Source organism: Boleophthalmus pectinirostris, unplaced genomic scaffold, assembly GCF_026225935.1.
Source record: "Boleophthalmus pectinirostris isolate CB_2022bp ecotype Guang Dong unplaced genomic scaffold, ASM2622593v1 HiC_scaffold_3, whole genome shotgun sequence".
NCBI classification, from domain to species: domain Eukaryota; kingdom Metazoa; phylum Chordata; class Actinopteri; order Gobiiformes; family Gobiidae; genus Boleophthalmus; species Boleophthalmus pectinirostris.
The window spans coordinates 14,413,189-14,438,603 of NW_026571299.1; the positions used below are offsets into that span (position 1 = coordinate 14,413,189).

Below are 25,415 nucleotides of genomic sequence, written 5' to 3' on the forward strand. Positions count from 1 at the left end.
ATAATTTTACATCTATAGATACAATATTTTTTTACATTGAAAATGACTTATGTCAATTGTTTCCTAAAGCTGGCAACTGTCAAGATGTCAAATTGATTCTTTATTTCCTAGAAAATATGAACCTGGGTCAAATATAAACTCACTTTTTAAATTCATATTCTTAGATTGTAGTTTTAATGTTTCTCCACTTTCATTCATTCATTCTGGATAAAAAAAAAAAAAAATAAGTATGTTAACTTACACTATAAAGAGCCAAAAAGTGTAAGGTCAGTCTTTTATTGGCATAATGTTGGTACAAAAACTACAAACGCCACTTTTGAAATTGACATTTCCCTGAAGTTATTTTTACAGTTTACGAAGAAAAGGAAGTTAATGTCACTTACGTCAAAACTAAAGTTCTGAACAAATTACAAACAAAATCCTACGGAGACGAGGGCGTAGAAGAGCGGTCCTCCTGAGACACCAGAGGACACGTTCACATGTGGATTTAATGTGCTGGAATTTAAACATCTGGAAACAGGGACCACGGTCAAGTACACAATAAAATAAAATAAAACCAAAAGGCTTTTTATAAGTGGAAAATGACTGACAAGGTGGAACTGCACTTCAGGTTTAATTGGCCAGAATTTTTGGGACCTACATTTTTGCATGCATAACTCAGCACACTGTTCTTCTGTACCATGTCCTAAACACAAGCCAAAGACAAAGCCCCGACAAGGGCGTCTCAAACTGATCCCCAATGATCAACTCTAATGATCAAACAGGCATTTTATGTCACCGTGGCAACCACAGACCGTAAAGCAAAGAGGACAGAAGAGAGCATCATAAATATTATGATCATCTTATTCAAACTCTAATGTTCAGGCAACATTAAACAATGCATTATGTACAGTATGGCTGTAGTCCAGATCTGACCTAAGGGACGATGAGGCCCATTGACAAAAACTATGACACTTACAAAAGTGGTGATCTTGAACAGGAAAGTAAAACATTTGAAATCAATATTTACACAATTCCCGTGACTAATTTAAATACAAGTTCAGATTTTATTCATATCTCTAATCCCTTCATATGAACATACAAAGAGATTCATGTATTCACAACTCGCCTGATTATCGCAGTACAAACAAAAACGCTTCACTGTTGCACAAGATATTTTTTCTCAGTTTGTTTGTGTCCCTGTCACATCATAACTGTGGACTGCGATGGCATGATCTGCAGTATATATATATTTATTAAACATCTTCTTTTCTCTCACACCTGTATTATTGACCCTTTTTAGAAAACAAGCCGAGTGCCGTCTGTGGAGATTTATGCACATGAATATGAAACTCAAAGAACTTTGTTTGGTTCAGCTGTTACAGTTGTGAGTCCGTGTTAAGTTCTGAGGAGACTGTTATTCATACTTCCTTTGGCGTACACTATAGCCCTGGAACACAGAACAAAATATGTGTATCATTTCTGAAAGACATTGTGAAGAGAAAGAGAAAGCGAAATACAAGGTTCATTTGAAGAAAAATGAATAAAAACAAGACAGTATATGCCAGTCTAGTTCTATGAGACTAAACATGATTATAATCCTACATACAGATCCCATAAAAATGCTACTAAAATACAGCTAATACAACTGAATTACTACTACTACTACTACAACTAATACTACTATTGCTGCCACTACTTCTATACTTTTTTTAAGCTGATGTTAAGAATAGTCCCTGGGCGTGGGAAGCTAACTGTAGGCACTGCTCTGTCTGAGGCTCTGGTAAACTTTAATCTGACCATAAAGAACAGACTGACTGACTGACTGAGTGACTGAACTAAGTTTGCCAATTTGGGCATTGTATCTCCATGGTAACTGCTGAACATTCTACCATAGAGATGCATGTAGAACACCCCCGGCATTATGTCACTGCAAAGTATCAATTGTTACTACCACTACTCCTACTACTACGACTACTACTGCTGCCGCTCCTATTACTACTATACTATTACTGCTGCTACTGTTACTATTACTATTACTATTACTGCTACTGCTACTACTACTGCTACTGCTACTGTTAGCACTACTAGTACGACTAGTACTACTGCTACTGCTACTGCTACTGTTACTACTAGTACTATTACTGCTACTACTGCTGCTACTTCTACTACTACCACTATTACTACCACTAGTACTACTAGTACTATTACTGCTTCTATTACTGCTACTACTACTTCTTTAGAGTGGACTCACAGTCATAAATGTCGTCCTCCTCAGATGACAGGTTGAGGTCGGAGTTGACGTTGGAGTCGTCGCTGTCGTCGTCCTCGTTATCTTCGTTATCGTCTTCGTTGTCATCGTTATCCCTGTCGCCGCCCTCACCGTCCTCCTCGTCTTCGTCGTAACCCAGGAGACGAGCAATCTGCAAAACGGTCGCGTTACAAATCAAAACAGAGAAATTATGAAACTAACATAGACGTAAATATCAAAATCAACATAACCACCAATACAGTCCGAATTTATGCAGCAGTAGCGTTTAATTTTGTTATGTTATGTTTATTTGTTTGTTCGTTTATTTAGTATAAAGTCTGCCAGTCCTCGCTAGTACAAAACACAGCTGCTCGTCTTTTAACTGGTGCACGAAAATACGATCACGTGTCCCAAATCCTGTCTGCCCTTCACTGGCTCCCTATTCATTTCAGAGTGGATTTTAAAATACTTTTATCGGTTTTTAAATGCCTAAATGGCCTTGCCTCACAATACGTCGCTGACCTGCTGGTGCCACACTCTCCAGTGCGCTGCCTGAAATCTGCTGACCAGGCTCTGCTCGCGGTTCCTCAGGCTAAGAGGAAGCTTAGATGAGACAGAGCATTTTTTTGTTGTTGTTGGGCCTAAATTATGGAATGAGTTGCCTATTCACTTAAGACAAGATGACTCTCTCTTTACTTTTAAATCACTTCTTAAAACACACTTGTTTTCTTTGGCTTTTAACTAGTTTTGAGGTCATTTACTGTTCAATAATTGTTGTATATATTTCTTCATTGTATTATCCATGCTTTTGGGTCAATTCCATTTCTAATTTCTACCAATATCCCTTGCCCCTTGCCCCACTTATTGAAACATATAAATATGCAAAAACTTACAAACAAGTCGTTATTCAGTATGTCTAACTACTGTATTGCCCATTACAAACATGCACGTTCATGTGGACTTCAGCCTGTTCAGATGGGGAACGCTCCCAGAGGTGATACTTCTTGGGCCCTGGTGTGGGTCAGTTGTTTGTTCGTTCATCTTGTGTCCAAATGAAAACCCCTGTAATTTAACTGACAGTTGGCACCCACCTCCTGCTCGGTGGGGGTCCCCGGCTGCTCGTCGTTCTCGGGGTTGTCGTCTCCGGCCAGTTCTTCGATCAGAGGGTCGGTGTCTATGTCGTCGTCGTCATCGTCGTCAGAAGAGTCTGAGTCTGAGTCTGCATCATGCTCCTCCTCCTCCTAAACAAAACAGGAGTTCACAAATATTATAAATCCAAATCTACTGGCATATTTTATTAACTAAATAGTTTTCAAAGTGCTGCACATATAAAGATAACATTAAAAACAACAAAAGGTATAAATGAGAGTATAAATGCTCAATTTAACTGTAGAAAGTATATTTAAAAAAACACATTCTGCATTCTTGTGGCTTTAATTCCCACGTTAAGGCTTTTGATCAGCTTGGGATGAGTATTTGTAACTTAAAATGTTTTTAAGAGTAGGCTCAAGACCCACCTTTTTAGCTTAGCTTTTGAATGAAATATCATATTTTTTATTTTTACTTGTTTCTACTATACACATTTTAATTTATATTTATTTATTTTAGACTTATTTTTAGGATAAGTAGTGTTTCCTCTGTAGGAGCCCTCTGCATCAGGAGCAGAGGTCGGCTGTAGCTGTCGGGTCTGTCCTGTGGGCTCCTGGTGGAGAGTTGGTGCTTGGGCTTCATCTCTCCCCTGGCTCCTGTGGTGGTTCCTGGTGGTGGACGTCTCTCTGCTCCTGATGTAGACGGCTCCTCTGATGGTGCTTTCTCAACTGGTTCGCCTGTATTCAGCCTCACATTTTACTATGTGTCGTTTTATGTATTTTAGCAGGTTAATGTGTTGTGTGTGTGTGTGGTGTGTGTGGGGGGGGGGGTTGGCTGTTTGGGTGTCTGTGATGTTTGGTTGTGTCGAGTCGGGCAGCTGTGGGGGTTGGGTTGGTGGGTGGGTGGGTGGAAATGTGGGATTGTTTTTAATCTGTGTAAAGCACTTTGTGTTACATTTTTGTATGAAAAGTGCTTTATAAATAAAGTTTGATTGATTGATTGATAAAATAATGTCTCGATTTATAAAACACACTTTAGAAACTCCAGCTTTGTTTCCAATGAGGTATTAAGGCGTTGGAGCTACCTCTGCTGTCAGCACTTTACTGTAAAAACTGTGTAGATGTTCCTGTGATACAACAATGTGAGCAAAATGAAAACCCAAGCATTTTTGAATGCTTACAGGAGATGATTTAGGATTAATACATCAATGAAACAAATGCGACTGAAACAAAATACAACTCCAGATTTGTTTTTCATGAGGGGACAACAATATAACATGATTAAAAGCTCAAAATATATACACCCTTTAAATTTAAGATTAACTGCTTCTGAGAAAAAAATGATAAAATAATCCATTTGGGACTGTTACGTACCTCATCATCACCCTCCTCGGCCAGCTTCTGTCGCCCAACTTCATACAATCGACAAACTGTGTCCAGACTCATGCCATCCAGATTCTGCAGATTAGATTATAAAGATCAGAAATTAAAAAGGGGTCAAAGATAAGAATAAAGAGAAAATGGAAAAGGGGAGAGATAGTGATGGAAAGGTTCTAGGGAGGGAGGAAGAGAGAGAGGGAGAGAAAGAGGTAATGTCCACATACCTCAATAATAGCTAAATAGCAATCTTTACTGTCAGTGCACAGGTCAAAAATGTTCCTCTTCACATCCACAGTGGCTGCATGAAGATTATTTAAATCATTTAGATACAAATAATCAATTATAAAACAGTTCTTATAAGTGAAAACGTTCTTAGTGGATCTTACTGATAGGCTTGTAGTCTGTGGCATCAAATGTCCTGAAGGAGGAACCAAAGGGACTTTTCATCTGCTGGTCTACGGAGTCGTCGTCATCATCGGCCTGGAGCATGGCTACAGACAGAACAGAGAAAAATAAGAAATGTATAGGTTTAGTATGGCTGGAGTTACCAGTAAATGATTATTCTCATAAATAACTCACCTCCGTAGATTATTGTGCCGTTGCTGTTGAACACAAGACGACACTGGTCTAAGGCTGGGACAGTATGCAACAAGTGGAAAGTCCTGAGGTCCCACTACAGCTCAGGTTAAGGCTCATACTCGGTCATTGGAAGGCAAAAGGAGAAATTTAATTTGTCAACTGGACAAAAGTTTATTTGGTCGAATACATTTCGCAGCTCATCCAAGCTGCTTCTTCAGTTCTTCAGTTCAGAACTGAAGAAGGAGCTTAATTTAATTTCTCTCCAGCAACTAGGTCAGGAATCGGAATACACTAGATGATTCGCAAAAACCCCAGAAGGGTGAGTTCGGGCATCAGCCAATCAGCGAAGAGCCATACATTCTGCGTTGGCAACGATTCCCAAGATTGAGGATTTAAAGCCGGAATAAAGAGAATGTTCAGTGAATTGTATCAAAGGGAAAGACGTTATTGCCCTTCTTCATGCGGGATTTGGGGAAAGTTTAATATACCAATTAGACCCGCATCACAAACGTCACGACCAAATAGCAGTGATTGCTTAAAAAAAAAAAAAAAAATCCTACTGTCGAGCAAACGAATTCTAATGCTGCGAGGTCAGACGGTTTCTATGAAGTGAAACCGTCTGACTAGATTCTACCTGGACGACTGATTTTTCACACATTTTATCTTTGGAAACCAAAGTTTTCAGAACAAACTGAACAAAAGGATCTACAGTATACAGCAAATCCATGACTGTTTACTATTTCCTGTAATGTTTAAAATGTTTTCACATATATATATATATATATATATATATATATATATATATATATATATATATATATATATATATATATATATATATATATATATATATATATACATATTATTTTCATCTGCAAATGAATAAATGCAAGATAAACAAGCTTAATGCCATACTGTGGAATATTCTAGGCAATGCGAAAAGCAGGTGCCAGACCCCCACCAGAAAAGGCATATAGTGCATCTTTAAATATGAGATTCTTAAAAGGCCCTGTACTTGATTTTTACCGTTTTAAAAGCATGAAAAACATAACTAGTTCATTTTAAAAGGTTTACAGTGGCACAAATGTATTCCTCGTTTACTTCTAATTAAATGCAGACAGTACACAGCTTATTTTGACCTTGAGAAATGCTTATTGAATCTATCTGTAATGAGGCAAGACAGATTTAGCTCAAATACACGGTAAAAATCGGAATTTAAGTGTCATTATACTCCAGTTTAAAAGGATACGATCTCTGTATTGATGATGACTTCGAGGGCGCTGGGATGAAACACGCCGCTGATGTTGGTGTTGAACTTGTCAAACTTGTGAATGGCTCTGGCGGCGCGCACGTCCCACAGCACGCCGTCGTTCAGCGCCAGGTCGTCCGAAGGGTTAAACGTGGCACAGTTCCTCTTGTAGTTATTGGAGAGCGCCGCGTCGTACAGGGTCGTGATCTTCTGCCCAGTCTGGATGTCGTAGATCTGTGCAGCAAAATGGATTATTAAAAAAAAAGGGGGAAAATGAGAACAGAATGCTTTCCACTTTTAGTAACTATGTAGAGTCAGTTTAAGTTTATTGATATTTTTCTTCTTACTCCAAACTCCATCTTGGTTTAAGAGATTTGACTAGACTCCTGCTTTCAGAGGAAGTCACTTATTTCATATTTCAAATTTCAATTGCAACAAGATATAGTATCCGTTATACTAAATACTCCAGCAATTTTAACTTGTTTTTTTGTCTATTAATAGTAAAAGAAAAAAAGTTGAGTGAGAATAATTAATTGATGGAATTACAAGTTGATTAATATCTAGTAATAAAACAGCTTGATCACTTGTTTTAAAATGTCACAATAAACTGACATGACAAAATAAACTAAATGACAACAGCAAAAAAAAAAAAAAAACAATAACATATAATTTCACTTACATTGGCAACATGATCGTGAGTGCCGATGACCCGGTCCTGAGAGAGCTTACTGAACTCTACGTAGTGGTCGTCCACAAACGAGCTTCTAAAAATGAGAAAATAGCACCGTTTTCATCAACTGCAACTTCTGATTAACTACAAATCTATGTATATGTGAGTATGGTAGTCGTACTTGAGAGTGAAGACTCCATCAAGACTCCAGAGGGCAGACAAAGGAACACTCCAGGACGCAGAGGTCAGCAGCAACTTCCCATCCTAAAAAATACATAAGATATCGATAGGTTTCAGAAGAGTGAAAAGTTAGGATGCCAAAGCAATTAACTATTCAACACAAATTATCTTTTGAATGGCCAACATGCTCAAAATTCATGTTAAAATAATTAATTATTTATTATACATTTTTGATTACAATACATGAACCATAAAGAATGTTGAACACTTTTTTATTGATCCATTTTTAAAAATCCAATCTACAGAAACCTAACTGAGCTATAGAAATCATGATAATGCATTAAGTTACACATGGAAGGTTAAACTAAATGAACAAGAGAGGACCAAGCACTGAACCTTGGGGGACTCCAGGTGACAATGAAGCAGTGGAAAAGGGGCAGTTATCGATGCGTTTAAATTATTAACAATTTACTAATTACTAAACTAAAAGGCTACTGTCTACTTTAGTTGTGAATGAGCTGTATATATATTAAAAAAAACATGTGGTGTGATAAACGGCTTTGAAATTAATTAAACCCAAATCACTTGAATACGTAAACATCTTTAAACATCAATGTAGACACCTTTTTTCCTAATTCTAGACAAAACTGTATTGTACAAACCCTGGATGGTTCGAGGTGGGTGATGGCGGAGGTGTGGCAGGTATAGTTGGCCGCCTCTTCTCCTGTGAACACGTTAAAGAATTTCAGATGCCCCGAACACGTCCCCAACATGAGGAAACGCTCGCGGGCCGAAAACGCACAACACGTGAAGTCGCTCTCATCTCCAGGACCCTCGTGGAAAACTGACATGGGACGAAATCTGTACAGAAAAAAATGAAAAACAAGAGCTTTCTGTGAGCGAGTGTGTACTCCAGTGGTTTTTCTCAACCTAGAATTTTAGATGATATGGGGAAAAATGTAAATGTACGCAATATTCTCAAACTAGACTTAAACCTCTTCAAATTCAGTGGTAATGTAGATCCCCATTGGCTGGCTGACCAAATTTATCAAAGCCTATGTTTTGAAAATAAAATCAAACTAAGACATAACACTGCCTTATAATTTTGTGGGTAGCTTTTTTTTTGTTTTTTGTTTAACACAAATGCCAGCAGTTGTCGACGCTGCTACTGAAAAAGATTGTCTATTGTCTACCATCATTACACCATATTCATACATTGGCAAGAGTCTTTCCCAAAGACAAAATTACAGTATGCAGTATGCACTCAGACGGAAGTGGGAGATTCTTCAAACAACTGAGCCACTGTTGTCCCTTCTCACTCAGATCACATGCCTTAAGTATATGGAGAAAATGTTCTTTTTAGGATAGAAATTAGTTGATAATGAAGCAATTGGAACCATTTCTGTAAATATATGAGCAAATTAAAATGTACATTTGCTATTGTAGCCTTTAGCGTATGAGTTGTTAAAGGTGCATTATGTAATTTTTTTGGTTGGGGCTCCGTTACCTGCGTGTTTCTATGAATATATCATTGCTCTGCCTGGAATGTTCCACAGTACACCTTATATTTATTAAATTCTAACTCAAAAATACCTAGAAAAACAGGCATTCTGACTGAGTGGGGTTGCCTTTTCACAGACCTGACCTGTAACTTGGTCTGGTTTGGTCTCCATGAAGATACAAAGGTTTAATGTCATACTGTGAAACATTACAAACAACACAATAACATCTCCCTGGAGAAAAGCATGTGACAGACCCTACACCCACTTTCGGTCTTCCGTTTACCTCCATGTAACTGAAGTGTTTGAAGTTACCTGCTAAATATGAGTTGCCTATCGAGAGAGCCTCTGTCCACTCCTCCGTATTTGGGATATAGCACCCTGCTCCCCAAGCGGGCGGTGAAGTTGGGTGAAGCCTGTCTGCGCTGCTTAGACTCGGGGCAGCGGTGAGGGGCAAAGAGGGAGAAGGGGGGGCAGGTGGTGACCGGGTTAGGACAGCGAGCGTGTTGTTCTCTCAGATACTCAGTTATGATATTGTCCAGGGAGGGAGGGGAGGGCAGGTGCCGCTCAAACTGTTTCTTCATGGCTGGGGTCTGAGAAAGAGAAACAATTATTATTACTGTAATATTTGGGTATTGATGTGACACCCATTTTTGTTGTGATCACTTTAAATTACTTCCCAAATAATATTTTTCTTCCTCCAAAATTCAACCTAACTATGCATAAATATGTATTCTATAGAGTACATATAGATTTAGAATGAAGGCATGTTTCATTTCTTCATATTTTAACACTAAATACTAAAATGTCCAATGGCGTAACTTGTGAAACTTTTCTTTAAAAACTTTGGGCCAAGGGATGCAAAATGCCCAAGTCTTGTGTACAGGGATTAACCTCAAGCAAAAGTCCAGCTCTGGTAGCGTAAAATCCTCACTTGTATAAAAGCTCCATGATCTGACTTCTGCTTCAGAGGTTTGAGTTTCTTCCCTGACATGCACGGAGGCAGGGGGCGCTCTCGAGTAAACAGAATCCGTCCGACCCTGGATGACCCCTGAGCGTGCGGCGTAGTGTTTGGAGCGTGCTGGTGATGAGATGATGATGCATGGGACCCCTGTGCGGAGCGCGAGGAGCAGGGGGTGGAGGGGGCTGGGAGAGTCTGGGTCACTGTAGGAGAAGATCCAAGATGCCCGTCGGGGAATCTGGAAGTACGGATGATTGAGCTATTTGAAGATCATAATTATTTAGGTCACAATATAGTGTCTACAGAGATACATCTACAGATCTATAGAGTTATAATAGTAATTTCCATCCAAACTCTATTTCAAAATAGTACAATTCATGTTCTTTTTATCTAGCTGTTTTGATCAGCTTTACTTTATCATTCAGAAAGTTTGATTGCATAAAGCTGGTCACATGTTTAATTTTAGATTTAGATTTTATTTGCACATACAGTAAAAACAACATTTCAAACAGGTAGAAATAAAAGAAAATGACTTTTTTGGTCCCCTATAACCATGATTTTTCACAACAGTCCTGAGCAGGCCAGTTGACTTTCAGAAGTATAAATATAAAAAACCATTACAAATCAGTGTTTGTTTTAATTGTCTTTTAAAGTAGTCCAGTGAGGAAATCGATTTGAGAGTCTGGGGTAAATTATTCCAGTGGGTCGGCCTCTGAACTTGAGTTTTCTTTGATTTGTGGAAATTCTGATTTTAAACTTGATGTTGATACTAAGAAATAGACTCGATACTCAATACTGATTCCAATACCAGGATGATCATAAAAAACATTCTTTAGACAATAGAATGTGATTTTCAATAGGAAATCATTGTACTTTTTTTTACATTACCACGCTGTCTTACATCTGAGTAATCTTCCAGTGGTCCATATATTAGTCTATGTGCTCTTGTACTTGTTCTGCTACAGCTCTTGATCATTGTAAAGCTATTCAGGAACAGTTCATTTCCTTCCCGCGAATGTGTGTTTTAAATTTTTTTTGTACGGATATTTCTTCAAATGACTATCTAGTTCTAAAGCTAGTTTTAGTATTGATTAGTATCTGATTTTCGATACATTTGACAAGCTTACATACTGTAACATACAGATAACAGAAATTGAAATTGAATTGAAATTGAAATGAAAATTAAGGATTTCACAGATGGTGTCAATAATCAGGAAAAATAGTTAAACTGTGGCATTTTTTTCTCTTAGACTTAGACTTAGACAAACTTTATTTGGACACAGTAGCTCACACATCACAATATATTAATAATAAAGCGCAAAAATATGAATAAATCCTAAATAAGTAGCAAAAATAGTAAGAGACTGCTGGCAAATAAGGCATAATTATATAAATGTATGTACATGTATAATAATGTAAGTTAATAAATTAATAATGTAAGTTAAAAAAACTCTTATGTATCTCAAACAAGTAAAAATCAGTAATCACACACACACACACAAAAAAATGACATCCTTACCTGTGGGTCCTTGGCATCACGGGGCATACAGACGTAGGGGTGACTGTGGAGGCGTTTGGGCAGAGGAGTCCCATGTTCAGATTGGCTTCTTTCACCAGCAGGTTGGCGGTGTCGTGGAGACCTTTGCTCATGAGGTGGTTCCTGATGAGCACGAGCAGTTCCTTCTCCGAAAAGGCGATGCGCGTCTGTGCCACCACGTTGGCCCTCTGCAGGCGCGACAGGGACACGTCGGTGCCCATGAGAAGGGGTTTTCCTGAGACCCTCTCCGTCAGCTCCATGGCGTAACGGCAGAAACGCACGTGCTCACTGCGCTTGTCCTGCAGCACTGGCTCTTTCATCAGCTGGAAGGTAAATTAATAAGTGCTATGTAAAACTATTCTCTGTAGAACTGTTCAACCCGGGCCTAAAACTTAACTCTAGTGCTCCCCTTGTGTTGTATTTTTAGTTGTTGGGTTCAATCTATACATTAAAACATAGATCAGAAAATAGTGTGATAGAGACCCTGTAAGAAATTTTTTATTGGCTTTATTGTTTTAGAATTAGTAAGATCAAATTTAAGCAATTATACCTCTTGAAAAATATTTTATCCAATAATATTTTTTTATTTTTAAAAATAAATTTAAAAAATTTTAAATAAAGTGTGACTATCACGTAAAACTCTGCCCACAGCCACAATCAAAATTAATTCATTAAAAAAAATACAAGAAAAATTGCAGTAGAGCTGGTTTACCTCACAGACCTCTTGAAATGTTTTGGCCAGATTGTAGACAGATTTAGACCACTGAGTTACAAATTACATAGTTTGTACTAAAATGGCAACTTTGGAACAGCAGTGCTATTAAAACACTGTGTACACTGTTAAAAACACATCCTCACTCACCTGCTGTATCTGTCCGCTGGAGAAGAGGGGCAGTTTTCCGATGATCTGCCGGACCGCAGAGCTCCGGGACAGTCCTACCAAAGCTTTACAGGCCAGAGTTCGGATCAAGTCTGCATCAGTTATGGGCACTTTTACAGAGAGCAGAGAGAGCAGCACCTGACGAAGACACGGATCAACATTTCATATTGAGTTCTACCACAAAAAAAATTTGTATTGAATCAATCAAACCAAACCTAATCCAGTTTTAAAGGTTCTATATTATGCAAAAATTACTCTTGTGAGCTTTAAGCCTTGTTAGATTGTTGTTGCCTCCACAAAATCTTGAGTTGTGTTTTGTTTCATTCACACTTGTTTGAGTAATCCTTTATTATAAGTCTGTCTTCATCTCTAAAGCTCAAATTGCTCTGTTCCACCTTGTCAGTTTTCTTGTTAAGTTAACAGCTAGTTTAGTAGAGATTGGCAATTCCAGGGCTGAAATTATCCAAATGATTCTAAAAATGTATGGAGTTTAACAAAACAGTGGAAAACAACTCTGGGTATGTTTTTGATGAGGAAACAACATTATAACAAATCAAAAATAGTGTAATATAGGCCTTTTAAAATGAAATACTTACAGAATAGTGTTTAAGTACTAAACTTGCTTAAATTTCTAACCTCATGAAAGCAAAAGAGACCAAGAAGAGCCGAGTCTGTATGAGCAACAAAACCCAACCAAAAATAACTGATTCATTAGTAACTATTTTTATAATTTAGTAATAATTACAAATACAGACTAAATCTAAAACATACCAAGTGCTTTGAAGTTTAATCATGCAGCATACATTTGAACTACTTTTAGCTCAAAGTAGTAAAAAATAAAACAGGCTTTTCGCAATCTACTGACAAATACACATAATAAAAATAAAGAATCAAAGCAAAAATAATTACTTGCAGCCCTATATGAAATCTAAATCAGGTTATCTACGCAATATTTATGGTGAGAATTGCGTACCTTTATGCCATTGTTGTTTTGCACCACCTGCCACATATGGGCCAGGACCCTGTTGTGGGGGGAGGTGGGGTGCTGGGAGACGGAGGTTCTGAGGGGGCTGATGGGAAATGCCGCAACAGCATGACTCTGGTCCGGAGCACACACACAGTTTATGATCACCTGTGGACCACAACATCAAGGATATATTATACACAGAAGTAGTGCAAATAGTAATTTTCCTAAATTTTTAACTACTTTGAACTCCTTTGCCATCGTTGTTATACAAATGACCTAATAACAACAAGGCTATCAGCACTAAAGCTGTGTAGAGAAGGTAATTTGAGCACTAGAGGGACGTTAAATGACTGGAACAAAACAACTCCAGGTATACTGAAGAATCTTTTAAAAGGTATAGCATCTTAAATTATAAGTTAATTGGAGCCCTGAAAACACATATGGCAGGTCCTACAGAAATCCAGATCAGACTCTCATATGTGAACTATTTAAAGCTCTGATTGCTTATCCATAACTAACCAGACTGGCGCCACCTAGTGCCTCCGCTCAATTTCATTTCTTTCCAGCGACTAGGTCAGGAATCAGAATACAGTAGATGTTTGCAAGAACCCTGAACACCATGAGGTTGTAGACCGCGCACCAGCCAATCAGTGAAGAGCTGTGAAGCCATGAAGTCAAACTCCAGCGCCTGTCTGGGTCCCTTTTGTGGTACAGCACAACAGTAAACAAAGCGGCCAAGATGGATGTAGACAAAGCCATACATTCTGTGTTGGCAACGATTCCCGAGATGGAGGATTTAAAGTCAGAACAAAGAGAATGTTTGGTGAATTTATCAAGGGGAAAGACGTTATTGCCCTTCTTCTTACGGGATCAAATAGCAGCGATTGGTTAAATTAAAAAGTACCAGCCTTCCGTAGAGCAAACAAATCCTAGACAGTTAAATCAGACGGTTTCTATGAGGTGAAATGGATCAGGCTAATAACTACATAACCATAAATACATTAAAGGAATATACTGGCAGATGGATCACATATGAATTAAATACAGATTCACTAGGAAAGGACCACGCCACAACAATGGTATAAGATTAAGACATGTTTTGACAATGGATAGATGCGCTGGCTGGGAGACTCTGAATAGGTTGAAGGATGAACAACAGACACTGGGTGGGAGGGAAGGGGTTGAGAAAGAGGAGACGGACTGTGTTGTCGTAGGCCTGTAATAAGCTTCTGGATAATTGAAGGTGTGGTTGAGCTGAGGTTTGGTTTGCTGGAAAGGAGCAGGATGCGGTGGAGAAGTGGTCCTGCTTCTGAATCTCAGTCATATTAACTCCACTTACAGACTGAAAAGTATTGAAAGGTAAATTGAAAGTAGAAGTACCTGTAACGCAGACTTCTGTATCTCTGCATCGTTCACAAACACCTCGCCTTCTGCAACTCTCAAAATGATGCTCATGCCTAAAAAAAAAAAAAAAAAAAAACCCATAAAAATTGATGTCTTCCAAAGAGTCACTGAATCACATGTACGGTAACAGAAACATAATACTGACCCACAGTGGTGACAGTGGACCTGCTCTCATCCTCCACCTCCACAGTCTCAGCGAGCACCAGCTGCACTTTGGGGACCACAGTCAGAATGGCCAGGACGTCCAGCACATAACGTACCACATCACCCCTGGAAACAAACGCAACAAAAACACATGTGGAAATCAAGCTGGTGAAACTGTTTAAGACCACATTTTAAACATTAAAAGCAACACACTGAAAATGTTCGCAGTGTGTTGCTTGATAGCCTGCCCAGACTTAGATCAAGCACCCGTAAACTTCATTGTTTCCTCACGCAATTGTAACTCTATGAAGTTTCTGCCAAGTCGCACTGAAAAGATTACAGTGTATACTCAAAAAATACCACAATGGATAGTGAGTTGCAGGTGGATGTCACTGACAACTCACTGACAAGATACAGGGTTCCCACTCTTTTTCACTGACAAAATTTCAACACTTTTTCATGACTTTTTTTTTTTTTTTAAAGTGAATTTTCCATGACTTTACAGCACCTACTTGTGTAAAACAGATTATTATCTATTATTTTATATTTTACGCTTTGAATACAAATTTGCATTAACTTTGAGACACAGTGTGCTGATGTGCAAAGAGCCTATTCCAACAATTCGCTGAATGTCTCTCTCACTCTTAAAGCCATTTCACAATAAAACAGGTTGATGCCTGTCCAATAATCCAATAATGCCTGTGATTTAAAAAAACTAAGTGGAGGATAGGACACAGGGTTACCGGGCTCATCGCATAAATAAAACCTCACGGAAATTCTGAAGCCAATATATTAATCATTTACTATATACTGAAATTACATCTACAGATCTTTTGTGATGCGTTCAAGTTTTACTACTTAATTTGTTTGTGAGTTGAGAAACATTATATTTCATTTTTGCTATATAAATTATTTGCTGTACTTAAATAAATAGGTAAATATATTTTTTTCTGACAAACTGAAAAACATGATGAACTTTGTTTTCAAAATCAAGTCACACTTCGGATGCCAGCAGGGAGACAAATGTTTCTAGGCTGCAAATATAAAAATAAAATAAACTGTTGAAAAATAAATTCTAAATAAATCAACCTAAACGTACCTGCCACTGTAGTTTCTCCAGTCACACGCAGCGGAAATCAGCTGTAACATCAGAGGAACACAGGAGAGTTTGTAGAAGACCTCCACGGGCTCCCAGTGAAGATGAGGAGGTCCACTCTCTATCAGGAACTCCATCAACTCCACCACCTGCTCCCTGGTGTATGTGTACGCCTAACAAGGGGACAGCACAGAAGATGTTGAAATTGCAAATAAACAATATAAATAATTTCAAACACGTTATTGAGGGGAAAACTGGGTAAAAATTAGGGATGTAAAGGCACATGTATTCGTGCCGAATCGTGTTAGTAAGGGACGTTAGGTTCGGAGTGAGTTCGCACAGTTTGTGTGTGTTTACATGTCGTCACTACATGTGCAGCTACATGGAAGGCTCGGCTCTTTAGTATTCAGCTGTGATAAGTAGTTTGGATGGCCTCTTTGACAACAATTGCCCCCTGCTTTGTCTACGTCCCTACGAACCACGTGAATCCTGGCAATACTACGGTCATTGGACCTCAGTCCTCACTTTCGCCAGCACGGAATCTCTATCCCCGGAATATTTTTTATAATATTTATTTATTTACATTTGTTGCTTATTTGAGGATATTTTATTTAACTTAATAGTATTACCAAGAAACATTGGATTTATTTAATTTTGCCATTTGTATAATGTTAAAACAAATTGTTGGTTTAATAAACACACAAATGGTTTCACATTTTGTTCTAATACTGTACCGAAAATGAACCAAACTGTGACCTCAAAACCGGGGTACGTACCAAACCATGATTTTTGTGTACTGTTACACCCCTAGTAAAAAAAATATATATATATATATATATATATATATATATATATATATATATATATATATATATATATATATATATATATATATATATATATATATATATATATATATATATATATGTATATATATTAAATGAGACACAAAAGGACTCACTTTATAAAACGGCTGCTGAGGAACAATGTCTGAGGTCTGCTGTTTCACTTGTTCAGCCTTCACTGCCAGATGAGCCTCAAAGTACCTAAACACAACAAGAACAGCTGCAGGGTCTCATGCACATCTTTCATAACAAGAGGACAAGTATTTGACAGACCCTCCACCAGAAACGTTACACATTTAAATGATAAAACTGTCCATAATATGAGTTATACCTGCGCAGAGCCATAGAGGTGTGTTTGGCCGTTTGGCGACCTGAAAACACTTCGTCATCTATCATTACTGACAGACTGTTATCAGAGTTGAGGATCTCCAGCGTGCTGATCTGCAAGAGGGAGAAATATCATCAAAACTGTCATTATTTGGTTACTAGTTTTGTTAAAAGGTCCTATATTACACAAAATTGACTCTTGTGAGATTTTAGTCATGTTATGATATTGTCACTTCATCGAAAATACACCTGAATTTGTGTTTTGTTGTTGAGGGAAGAACAAGAACCTGCCTAAACATGCAGGGCTTGTGCATTAAACATGTGTACATGAAACAAAACACAACTCCAAGTGTGTTTTTGATGAAGTAATGTGGGCCCTTTAAGTTGTGAATCTCTGGCACTGTGTACAGACCAGGTTAACAAGGCGCCGTAGTCCATCCTTCTGGTCAAAGAGGTGGAGCACGGCCCTGAAGGAGAAGGAGATGGAGAAGAACATGGTGGCGTGGCAAACTCCAGACGAATGGGAGGACTCCAGTAACCACAAAGCATACGACACCACCTCAGAAAGTACACCGCCGGGAAGCATGCACACCTGGAGTCAGATATAAGACAAAAAAAAAAATAAAATCAGATAATGTCCTTTAAATCATCATATCATCTTTGCACTGTTTATTCTTTACGAGCTCTTGCATATAACTGTGATATATTGTATTTACATTATTGTATTTTGGCACCAGTCTCTTCCTATTTCTGCCACTTATTTAGAATTCATTATTACCATTTATATTTTTTTTGTCTTTGTTATTATGATATATTATGATGTGTGAGCTACTGTGTCCAGATAATTTCCCTTGTGAATCAATAAAGTTTGTCTAAACCTAATATTAACACAAACATTTACTGCAGACATTTTAGCACATGTCTAGACAAACTGCTGCTGTGTCCTTGGGCAAGGCACTAACCACCGTGCCAATATGGATGTGCTCACTGTGTGTGAGCATATGTGACTGATTAGTTGTGAATTAATTGTAGGGCTGAGTAATCACAAAATAAATTAATATCTATTATATTTTTTGGTATTGTCCCAAAAACAATATTGGTCAGACAATCAAATTTTTACACAGCATTTTTCCACTTTCAAAGTGCTTTACATCAAGGAAACACTCGCCCATTCATACACACATGAGGTAAGTGTCTTGCCTCAGGGCACAATGAAACCTGTGGGTCAGTGGATCTGATTGCTCAACCAATGATGTTTTTTTCGAGAACCATCAACCTTCGGATCAGTGGATAAATGCTCTACTGAACCTACTGTTGCCCATATTCAGACAATATTTAAATGTGCCAAAATGAGCCAGTAAATGCCTTTGTTGAAGTTCAAGCACCTCCTTTTTTAGGAAATAAAAATAAAAGTATCAAATGCAACTGAATAACATGTATTCCCCTACCCTCTCCATAGAATCCTGGTTGTAGGCCAGATAGTAGAGACACAGGGAGACTCCGGTCGCTGCCATAGAGGGCCGTGGGATCTCCAGCAGTTTTTGGACGCCTCCGTGAAGAATGAACTCGCCAGCAAACTTCTTATGAAGCAAAAGAGAGGCAAGGAACTGGAGAGAAAAAGGAGTGACGAAGGTTAAAATACATTAGTGCAAGTTTCTATTAGAGCTGACCATTTTAGCAACTAAGAGCTTGAGAAAGTCATTTAGCTTTATTTAGTTGTCTACTGGAGACAAATGTAAAGCAGGTCTAATATAAAATAAATATTAAATCAAAATGTTCTGTATATCTCTGCTTGTGTAAACAGTGTTAACCTAAAAAAAGCCGCACCCCCAACTTTATCCTTCCCTCACAGACAGGCAGTGTGTGGGGAGTGGCCAAATGAAACCCCTGATAAAGTGACTAAACCTGTCCAAAAAGTATACAGGACAAAAATAAACAAGCTCAATGCTGCATGATTATTTATAGCAAACTTTGGAATCTCTACGATGCGAAAGAGCAGTAGATTCAGTACTTTCATGAAACAGATCATATGTGTGATATCCTCACCAGCAGAGCATCGAAGGTGAGCTGAACGTTCTTGGTCTGCCTGAGGTCGATGTAGTTCATGAGTAAAGTTCGGGTTTCCATCTGCATGAAGATGGCCAGTAACTATGGAGAAATAATAAAAAAGTTGCCATTGAATTCAGAAACAGGCAGGTAATAGCTGTAATGTGATCACACTAGTTGAAAAACACAATAACATTCCAAATTAATGTTGCCATAAGCTGTTATATACAGAGAATGGATAATATCACAGAGACCTTTTAGGTTTAAAGTTGTGTTTTGTCATAGATCTCACCCAAAGTTATCCAGTTTTCTTTTTCTTATGTAGTTTACAATAAGTTAATACTTGTAAATTACATAAGAAAAAGAACATTTAATTCTGAAATAAAATTGGTTAAAATGACAATTCAGTGATATAAACATTTAATTTGACCATGTTTATGTGAAATAATGATGAAATGAAATGCACGCTACATTTAATATAACACTGCCTTTGAGACTTATAGACTAGTTTGTGTAGAAATTTTGCTAAAACCCACTTAAATGACTGATAAATAATTGAAACAGATGCAGCCTCATTCTTTTATACCTCTTGGTAGTCCCCCAGTGGCGTCAGATACTGCAGGATCAGTCTCTGCTCCATCGCAGGGGTCAAAGGTGAGAGGCTGTACTCTGAGCCAATCACCATGGAGCTCATTTCAGACCAGGAAGCGCCGTTTGTGGCCGGCCCTGCTTCCTCTCTCGTCTCTGTCTCCTCTTCTGGCTCGGATGACTTATCATTTGATTTCCGTATAAGCTTTCCTTTTTCGTTTCCGTTTTCGTATTTCCGTTTTCTCCCTGTTGACGGCACGTCTAAATTGTCTGGACTCGTTTCATTCGCAGAGTTTGGGAATAGTTGTTTTGACATTGCACAGTTATTCACTCCACTGCTACTGCTGCTGCTACTGCCGCCACCGTTGGTGTTTTTCTGTGGGGAACTGAAGGTAGTTTTGGATTTTCCGTTGCTTTCCTCTTTCAAAGATGGCGTCTGGCCTGATGTCTGTGGGTCTTCAGTCGGAGAGTCTTGAGGTAGATCACTGGATTGGGCGGGTTGGCTGTTGGCCTCTTCTTTCTGTAGTTCACGCAGACGGCTGAGCACGAGCGGAACCTGTAAAATGGACAAAACTTTTTAAAATTAATTAATTAATTAAAATTCAATATAAATTACAATGGTTGTATAATTCTCCTTTGAACAGTGGATGTTCAGTACCTGGCAGTTGGAGAAACTGTGTTACGGTGATACATTTAGTCACTATTGATTATTGCAGAGCCAATAATGTGACTGATATTTTTTTAATAGCCCCTACAATAACTGCTGAAAATTCATTACTTCCCTGGGTTTATTGGCTGACCAGCCAGTTCCTTCTACATTTTGTAGAATCCAGAAGGATCTGGAATCAGACCACAGAGCGTGAAAATCCTTCATCCAAACTTGAAGCAGTCCAATCACTAATTTGTAGCACATGGCTCTCAAATATGGAACACACCTCCTCTTGAAAATTCCCATTCAGAACAAATAATTTAATTTCTTTGATCTGAGATAAGAAATAGCACTTCGATCGATCACTCGTCTTTGTAAAGTTTTGTCACATTTCTAACTGGTCAGGTAACCTAAATTATACTGTACTCTGATTGTACATAAACTGCGGCTTTAAATTTTAAGTAATGTCAGGACACCTCAATTGCATTGACTTTCCTGACTTTGATTCTTCCACATTTCCTTTTACTCCCTTGGTTTGATGTTCTTACCAGCTGAGAGTTCTCATCTTTGTAGCTGGGTGCCACATCCTGGCTGCTCATAGCTCGCCCCAGCAGTCCTGTGGCATAGACACCAAGGGGCCTCTCTGCTTCACGTGCCCATGTGAACAGCTTCTCTATCAAACCCTCCTGTTAAACAAATGATATATTAGAATTAACTACTTCAGGGGTCTCCACCCTGTAACTCGGAAGCTACAGGGTGACTTATGATTTATAATCATTTATGTTTGATAGGCATCTAACTGTACCTCATCCAAGGCTGTGTCTCTTATATTTACTCAGTTTCTTGTGACTGTTATAACTAGTAGCTCTCGTTTTGTAAAGGTAGCTCACTGGAGTAAAAAGGTTGGAGACCCCCACTTTAAACACACAGGCCTATTTAAACACCTGTGTAAATCCCCACATGCTTAACTACTGATTATTACAATATACTCAATATAAAATATGTTTATTACACTTCATTTTTATTATTTAAATTATTAAACCAAAACCTGCTCCTCTGTTCTGTGGTGCTTCAACTGGTCTACATATGCACAATGCAGAGGGTCACAGAAGAGGGGAGCTTCTCCTTCTTTTCTTACTTTAAACTAAGTTATATAGTTAGGCCTAAATGTCCCTTAATGGCTCTTTTCCAAACAATGCTGAAGCGGCTGAATTAGACACGTGTAAATTTGATTACATTATTTCTCAATCTTTTTCTATCAACTTTAGCACTGATTATGTGGTTCATTATTGGTCCTATCATTAGAAAATAAAAACTGGGACAGAGTTTAAAGTGTTCTTTGTTTGAAAGTGTGACCTAAAAGTCTCTGTGTGGAGGGGTCTTTTACAAATTTCCAGAGCTTGAGTGAGGAGCAAAACTCTTTCATACCGGAACCAAATGTAAACACGGAGGATACAATCTTGCAAGATCATTTTACCCATGTGGACCCTGGCTCGAGATTTCATCTCATCCCTATAATTTACTGTACCTTCTCTTGAAAGACAGCACTTGTTTCTAACCCCGGGACAATGTTTTGAAGAAGACGACACGCTGCTGTGTTGAGGCTGATCTCTGTGCTGTTTAAGATGTACGTGTCCAGCAGCTGAAGGAGACAGAAGTGCACTTAAGAGATTTGTCAACATTGAAAATTACAATGATAGAAATTAATAAATAAACTTTAAATTTTAGTAAGAGAATAGATATTAAAAGTTGCTCACTGCATTAGTCAGATCTTCATTTGCAAATATTGTTTTTAGCAGTTGTCCTAAAGTGCACACTGGATCTGCCCGTCCTGTGAAGAAAAACACAGTAAAATCATAGTTAACTTTCTTTTTTTCATCAGGTAAATCCATAAAAACAAATTCAGTCAAACCTGGATGTCTGTCATCAAATGGGTCGGGGTCTCCTTTGTGATATTCTCTTGTCTCTCGTTCAATCACCTCAGACATTCTGTGGCAAATAAAGTTAATTAATAAAGTGATAATACCAAATAGTCAAATGTAAACACATGGGGATAAAAACAGATACAGGACTACATTCATACTGTACTCCATATGACCGTGCAACTCATCCTTATGCAATAGATAAACCTATGTCCAGTCAATAACCATTTCATCTTTACTTGTACATAAACATTTATATAATTATGCCTTATTTGACACCAGTCTCTTGCTATTTTGCTACTTATTTTGAATTTATTATTACCATATATATTTTTGCTCATTGTTATTATAATATACTGTGATGTGTGAGCTACTGTGTCCAAATAATTTCCTTCTGGATCAATAAACTTTGTCTAAGTCTAAGTTTAAGATAATTTTCCTCATATGTCAGAATCTTGGGTCAGGTTTGTCTCTGAAGATCTTGTCCCATCCCTCATGTACTGACTTGGTGAGCGTGGAGACCAGCTCCTCTGTAGATCCACTCTGGATGTCCTCCCAGTGGTCAATGAGGTCAGCGAGCTCTCTCCTGGCGTCTTCGGCCAGAGCCACGGTCATTGCGGCGGACACAGCGCTGGCCAAAGCCGAGGAGAGCGCTGCACTAACGGCGTCTGCAGCCTCCTCGTCTGAGGCCTCCATGGCTGCCTGAGGAGGAGGAGAGGGAGAGAGCGGGAGTAAGGATTAATATCGATACTTTGCAGCAACATCATTCTGGGGATATTCTACATGTATCTTTAATGCCGGAATGTTTAGGAGTTATCATGGTGATACAATACACACACTAGCAAACACTGTCCCAAAAAAGGAGCCTGCGATCAAGATGCGTGTTTATGGTCCCGTTTAGGTGTATGATTTTCAACAAAAAAGTTGAAATGAGAAAACTGTTGGCTTGTGACAGTAGTTTTATCAGGGTATCCCCAAGTTTGGCTACCCCAAATTTAAGACTTTTTAAAGACCTTTTTTAAGACCATTTAAATGAAAATTAAGACCAACATCGCACCCATTATGCAGGCAAAAAACACCAGACCCAATTCTAATAATGACCAACCAACTATGGTTCTATATCTACTCACTGCTGCTGGCGCCAGAAATCACAGTATTGTTCAGGCATACTCCAAATTAGACGTTCATTCAGATTACCGTATTTCACGTTGATGTTTTTTTCTCCTCCCTTGATTTAACTTTGCACTGCAGACCGGTTGAGTTTACAAAAAAAACAGGCTAATGAAATTTAAGACCTTTGTGAAAAAAATAAGACTTGGACAACATAATTTAACACTTTTTAAGGCCTTAATTCAGGAGAATGAAATTTAAGACCTTTTTAAGACATTTAAGACCCCACAGCTACCCTGTTTATATGTCAAAGACTTATTAACAGTACAAATGCACCCTACGTTTTGGGGAGAACAATGACAATAAGGTCGCTATCGTGACCACCAGGCCATGTTACCGGGCACCCGTCGATGACATGAGTGTTAATATGTTTGGAAATGGGCGAGCGCAGAGCTGAACTATCACAATAGGCTCTACAACACCCTGGATACTTGGTATATTGTAGTAGTAATAAAATAGCCAAATCACAAAAATAATCCAGGTCTAGTCATGATCAAGCCCTTCCTACTTTAGCTGTTAAAACTCAATAAAACCATTTAGTGAAATTAAACTTAAAGATCCTATATTACACTAAAATGATTCTGGATTATGAATGTTTCCTCATCAAAAACATACCTGACCAAACATCCAAAAATGCTCTTTTCCACACTGTGATATCATGTAGCTACATTTTACCCTTAGTTCAGTAGAGATTGGCAACAGTGTTTTCAATTTGAGAGAAGAGCTCAGCCAAAGTCTGCAGGGTTTGTGTGTTATGTAATATGTGTGGATGAAACAAAACACAACTCCAGGTGTGTATTTGGTAAGAAAAACACACAACAACATTATAACATAGATCAGAAAAGAGCATAATATGGGCCCTTTAAAGGACACGATGATCAAATAGGGTAAGTTACAGCAATGGAGACTTTATTGCATCATAAATTTAAGTTACAGCTAAAATCTTATTGTGCCAAGTGATGTTCAAAGTGTCGAGACCCGAGTTCAGACTCACTCACCGCCAGTCGTTCACTGACTCTGCGCCAAGATCTCATGCTCGCTGTGGGTTTATAAAAGAAAAGACTTTTGTGTTGAGACAGACATGTGTCCTCTGTGACAGCTGCACGGCACACAGCAGCTCTGTCTCTGACTCTGTCTGACCCGGGCTAGCGCGGGTAAACGCCGAGACCACACTACGTACAGCTAAGTGGACTTACCCAAACTAGTTCTGTGGGGGGTTTATCAGCTCAGTTCGTGATAAAAAAAAAAAAAAAAAACAGCCGTAACCCGGGAGCGTGTAGGTGCTGTGTCACAGATAGCGGTCGTGAAGCATGTTGACAGCTCTGCCTCATGTCACCGAGCACAAAGTTGAGCTAACTGTGTCTAAAAGTGCCCTTTACTCACCCGATTACGACTTTTCTTTCTCTTCAACGGATGTCTGTTATTGTCGTATGTGAAAAATAAACTTATGGAGCAAAAATATGCCCAAAAACATAAAAGATGACGGGAAACGTTTCAGGTGGAAAAGTTTCACGTTTATTTTCAAACTTCTCCCGACGGTTGAGTTCTACGTCACTGTTTGAGAGTCGCACGTCGATGACGGAGCACAACAAAGCTCATGGGAGTTGTAGTTCTTTGTAAGAACAGATTATTATTATTATTATTATAATAGTTCAAAGTAAATAGTTTGTAATTGGTGTTCAATAGAAAAATAGATTGCAAATATAATTGTGTAAACAGATTGTAATCTCACATATCCAAATTGGATATGTGTGCTGTGGCTAACATTTGATTTACTGGTAATCACTCTTTCCTTGAAGAAACTTGTATGTTTTAGACTACTAGACTTTATAAGAATCCCATCAGCTGTCCAAAGGCAAGCTAATATTCCCAGGACTATTCAAAAATACTTCAGTATCAATTCAAATGGACATACTGATGTGAAGCCTACAGGTCTCTTCTAACTCTGCTTTAAGTGACAGTGAATTAAAATCAATATTGGGTCATGAATGACAAAAGTTATAA

At 38.4% G+C, this 25,415-nt stretch overlaps 1 protein-coding gene across 5 annotated transcripts; it reads right to left on the bottom strand.

The window, feature by feature from the left end:
* Positions 1-260: 260 nt before the first annotated feature.
* Positions 261-25,260, bottom strand: LOC110155835 (DDB1- and CUL4-associated factor 1-like). Of its 5 annotated transcripts, none has more exons than XM_020920005.2 (31): positions 24,795-25,260; positions 22,747-22,943; positions 22,232-22,308; positions 22,077-22,150; positions 21,848-21,961; positions 20,868-21,005; positions 19,669-20,226; positions 19,083-19,184; positions 18,485-18,643; positions 17,449-17,628; positions 17,041-17,150; positions 16,826-16,910; positions 15,868-16,037; positions 14,770-14,894; positions 14,601-14,677; positions 13,227-13,385; positions 12,236-12,391; positions 11,356-11,696; positions 9,810-10,095; positions 9,191-9,468; positions 8,039-8,237; positions 7,378-7,460; positions 7,206-7,290; positions 6,527-6,760; positions 5,278-5,371; positions 5,085-5,189; positions 4,923-4,996; positions 4,693-4,776; positions 3,322-3,471; positions 2,234-2,402; positions 261-1,429 (listed from the first exon to the last, which is right to left on the bottom strand). In XM_020920005.2, exons 2-31 carry the CDS (start codon positions 22,935-22,937, stop codon positions 1,422-1,424), a joined length of 4,665 nt encoding a protein of 1,554 aa, XP_020775664.2. In that variant the 5' UTR covers positions 22,938-22,943; positions 24,795-25,260; the 3' UTR covers positions 261-1,421. The 5 variants fall into 5 exon arrangements, with proteins under 5 accessions (XP_020775664.2, XP_055016137.1, XP_055016135.1 ...); XM_055160162.1 differs by lacking the exon at positions 24,795-25,260 and adding an exon at positions 24,608-24,736; XM_055160160.1 differs by lacking the exon at positions 24,795-25,260 and adding an exon at positions 24,410-24,545.
* Between the last annotated feature and the right edge of the window lie 155 nt (positions 25,261-25,415).

Bases quoted from the DNA above. Each gene is read 5' to 3' on its own strand.
- LOC110155835 (XM_055160160.1), bottom strand. From the start codon at position 24,445: ATGAGATCTTGGCGCAGAGTCAGTGAACGACTGGCG. The intron at 11,697-12,235 runs GTGAGTGAGGAT...TTTACCTTCCAG, and splicing joins CCAGCGGACAGATACAGCAG to CTGATGAAAGAGCCAGTGCT. The intron at 6,761-7,205 runs GTAAGTGAAATT...TTTGCTGCACAG, and splicing joins CTCACGATCATGTTGCCAAT to ATCTACGACATCCAGACTGG.